The 3,536-nt window shown below is 47.7% G+C and overlaps 1 protein-coding gene across 1 annotated transcript in view; it reads left to right on the top strand.

Annotated features, from left to right (window-relative positions):
* Window positions 1-3,536, top strand: part of ABCC4 (ATP binding cassette subfamily C member 4) — a 196,266-nt gene that overhangs the window by 144,167 nt on the left and 48,563 nt on the right. Inside the window, exon 21 of the mRNA XM_015567729.1 lies at window positions 3,312-3,431. Within this exon, the coding sequence (XP_015423215.1) occupies window positions 3,312-3,431 (120 nt within the window). The remainder of the gene's footprint in view (window positions 1-3,311; window positions 3,432-3,536) is intronic.

Below are 3,536 nucleotides of genomic sequence, written 5' to 3'. Positions count from 1 at the left end.
CTTTCCTCCACACCCCACAGATAACCAAATGTGGTAGCCAGTTGATTAGACCTGGTGGTCTGTATCATAAATAACAATTCCACCGTTTCCTCTAAGCCAGCGCTTCTCAACCTGTGGGTCGCGACCCCTTTGGGGGTCGAACTACCCTTTCACAGGGGTTGCCTAAGACCATCAGAAAACACATATATAACTACATATTGTTTTTTATAATGAATCACTACGCTTTAATTATGTTCAATTTGTAACAATGAAAATACATCCTGCGTATCAGATATTTACATTACGATTCATAACAGTAGCAAAATTACAGTTATGAAGAGCAACGAAAATAATTTTAAGGTTGGGGGTCACCGCAACATGAGGAACTGTATTAAAGGGTCACGGCATTAGGAAGGTTGAGAACCGCTGCTCTAAGCAATAACTGACAGCACCTCTTGAGGCCGCTGTTGGGACCACCCGCAAAAAGAAGGCACCTGATTGTCTTGGCTAGAAGGCACAAACTTGCTTCATCCTTGTGCTTTGAATAACTGCTAGCGTCCCGAGGTTTGTTTTCAGGTCACACTTGAAACCTTGCAACCTTGGGCTGACATTTAAGCTATCTTGCTGTCAAATCTACAATTGATCTAATGGTTTTTCATTTTTGCAATTGTGAGCTTAGCAATGTTGAATCACAGAGAAGTGCATCAAGTCTGGATGGCATTTAGTTGTATTTCTGTAGCCAGCTCTTCATTTGGCAAAGCCTGAATTATGAAGCCATATTCACATTTTGTCCGTAAGGGTTCTATGGTCAGCTAGCAATGTCTGCCAGGGGCGTTGCTGGGGGAGTGTTAACACGTGTGCCACGTGTTTTCAAGTCATGGATCCTCATGTGTGCTGTTTTAGAGTTCTCATGCCAATTCTTAGGGACTCTGTTCAACTTAAGATGCTTACTAAGATGTCCAGTATTGAGAAAGGCTTGTGGATTAAGATTTTAGAGTTTTCTAAAGATAAACTACAAAGTGTGTGTGGGGGGCGGGGGGGATGCATTTAGTCATACACAGGCATCTTTAACCCCTGATTATTCTCTCTGTGAGGTGCTGTGGCCATGATTAAAAGCACGGCCTTGGGAATAAGCCAGTATTGGGTCTGTCACTCAGCTCTACCAGCTCCTTGGATTGATTTACTTAATCTTGGGCAGTGCTCTTAATCCCTCAGTCTGTTTTTCCCTCTGTCAAGGATATAATACACCTGCCCTCTGGAGTTCTTGTGAGGATTACTTGAGTTGAGGCTTAAACAGTGCTTGCTGGCTTCTACCAAAGGCATTAAGAACATGACAGCTAGCAGGTCACCCGCAGCATTAACAAGAGCCTATGGCAAGGCTGGTAGCCCAGGGTCCTTGTATGCAGTTCCCCGCCCACCTTGCCAGGGAAGATTTGCAACTCTGTGTCCCAATGAGTCCTCAGGTTTCACGGAAAACACAGCTGTCTGTCTTGTGAAATGTAGGTTACATTTGTCTGTGACTGGTGACTAATGCCATGGGTGTTACATAGGTCACTTCAGAATAGTCAGCTTAGTTGATGGGCAAAAGGATATTACATTGGGCAAGATAATACTGGAGTCTTGGCATCCCCTCCCTCTCTGTACCAGTGAAATTTCTTTGCAAACCCTCCAATTCACTCATCCTGGTATCCGCTCAGCCCCGAATGGCGTGTGGAAGACAGAGGACAGTTTTCCACAGGCCCAGGTTCCTGCTGTACCGCTATCGCTCTCGGGGATGCGGTCAAGAAGGTGATGTGTTCTTTGGCTGCCCTGGTGTTCAAGGCTAGGTGACACCTGGTTTATAGAGTCCACCCTGTGGGGATAATCAGTTGCCACTGTGACCTTCTGATGAGGGAAGCAAGTGAGGAGGACGTCCAAGCTCTGGAGAACTGTAGCACCTCTTTTTCCTTCTCAGGAAATTGTCGATGGTGAAATCGTTGATGTGACAACATTAGCTCTGGGCATGAGACCATGAGTTCTCTGCACTGTGTGTAGCACTCTCTTCATATAATGAGCCATGTAATTCCCCTGAGTCATCCTGATGGGCACCTTATATCCAGACTGGCCGTGTTCGGGGGCGGGCTGGGACATCTGCTGGGGGGTGCAGAAAAGGCCTCCGTGGAGCTTCCAACCTTTCCGATTTGGCACATGAGCTCAGTCTGTGTTCATATTGCTCTCTTCAACGTGCAAGGTTTAAAGGGAACTGAAGTAAAGAGAAGGCAAAAGTTACTCAGTATGGTGGGGAGAGGACAGTGTGGATGCTAGAGTAAGACCACAAGTATAAAACTGGATGGTCAGAACCATCGCAGAATCACTTGAGGTTCTTTGCCTGAATTAGGTACAAGGAGAAGTGTGAGGTCATGTCTGCCTGGGAGAATGTTTTCTCCTTTCAGCACTGTCACAGGCTGGGGACCCTGACCCTAGCACTAACCCTAATGGTCCCCAGTCTGGAACGAGCCCCTGCTGAGTGGATGGTCAGATGGCCCACAGCCCAGGGCTTCCACACATGGAAGCCTGCTCCCTCCTTGCTTGTAGAACTGTGGATACTAACTGAGCATCCATAACACATGTGCAGTGCCCACATGCGTGGTATTGTGTGACACACAGACACTCCATGCCGGGCTAAGGAATCAGGTGCTGGCATTAAGTTTGAGTTTTTCCCTGTCATTTTTTTTTCTTTTTTTTTTAAAATATATTTTATTGATTTTTTACAGAGAGGAAGGGAGAGGGATAGAGAGTTAGAAACATCGATGAGAGAGAGACATCGATCAGCTGCCTCCTGCACACCTCCTACTGGGGATGTGCCCGCAACCCAGGTACATGCCCTTGACCAGAATCGAACCTGGGACCTTTCAGTCCGCAGGCCGACGCTCTATCCACTGAGCCAAACCGGTTTCGGCTTTCCTGTCATTTTATAAAATCTCTGCAGCTTCCTGTAACACAAGTGAGATCTTACCTTCCCCTAAACACCCAGGTTTTACCAACAGATCCTTTGAGCAGGTCTGTGATGAATGAGTTAGCAAACAAATGAAGCTTGAATTTATCCAAAACTAGCTGTGATTTAAAGCTGGCCAAAGATGGGGTCAAAATGAAGCTTTTATTCCCAAGTGGGTAATGGAAAGCATGGTGTGACCGGGAGCTTGAGGGTTGACCTGCAGGGTCCTCCCAGAAGGGGCACAGCGGTTCTGCCCCAGGCCCTCCGCTGGGAGGCTGTGGCTGTGCTGTTTGTTGGGAGATGCCACCACAGATGGTTCCCCGCTGACTTTCTCTGTCGTCTCTCCCTGCTTCCCCAGCTCGGAGCCCGGTGTTTTCCCACTTGTCGTCTTCTCTCCAGGGTCTCTGGACCATCAGGGCGTACAAAGCTGAGGAGAGGTTTCAGGAGCTGTTTGATGCGCACCAGGATTTGCATTCAGGTCTGTACGTTTCTGGAAACGGTTTCAAAGGATGGGACCTGCTGCCTCCTGAGCCTTGACCTCCCTCTCAGGTGGCCTTGTTGGCTCTGCATTCTCTGTCTCCAC

The sequence above is a fragment of the Myotis davidii genome, unplaced genomic scaffold, assembly GCF_000327345.1.
Source record: "Myotis davidii unplaced genomic scaffold, ASM32734v1 scaffold419, whole genome shotgun sequence".
In the NCBI taxonomy this organism is placed as follows: domain Eukaryota; kingdom Metazoa; phylum Chordata; class Mammalia; order Chiroptera; family Vespertilionidae; genus Myotis; species Myotis davidii.
Note: the sequence above shows the minus strand (reverse complement) of the source record. Positions and strands in the feature narration are given on the sequence as shown.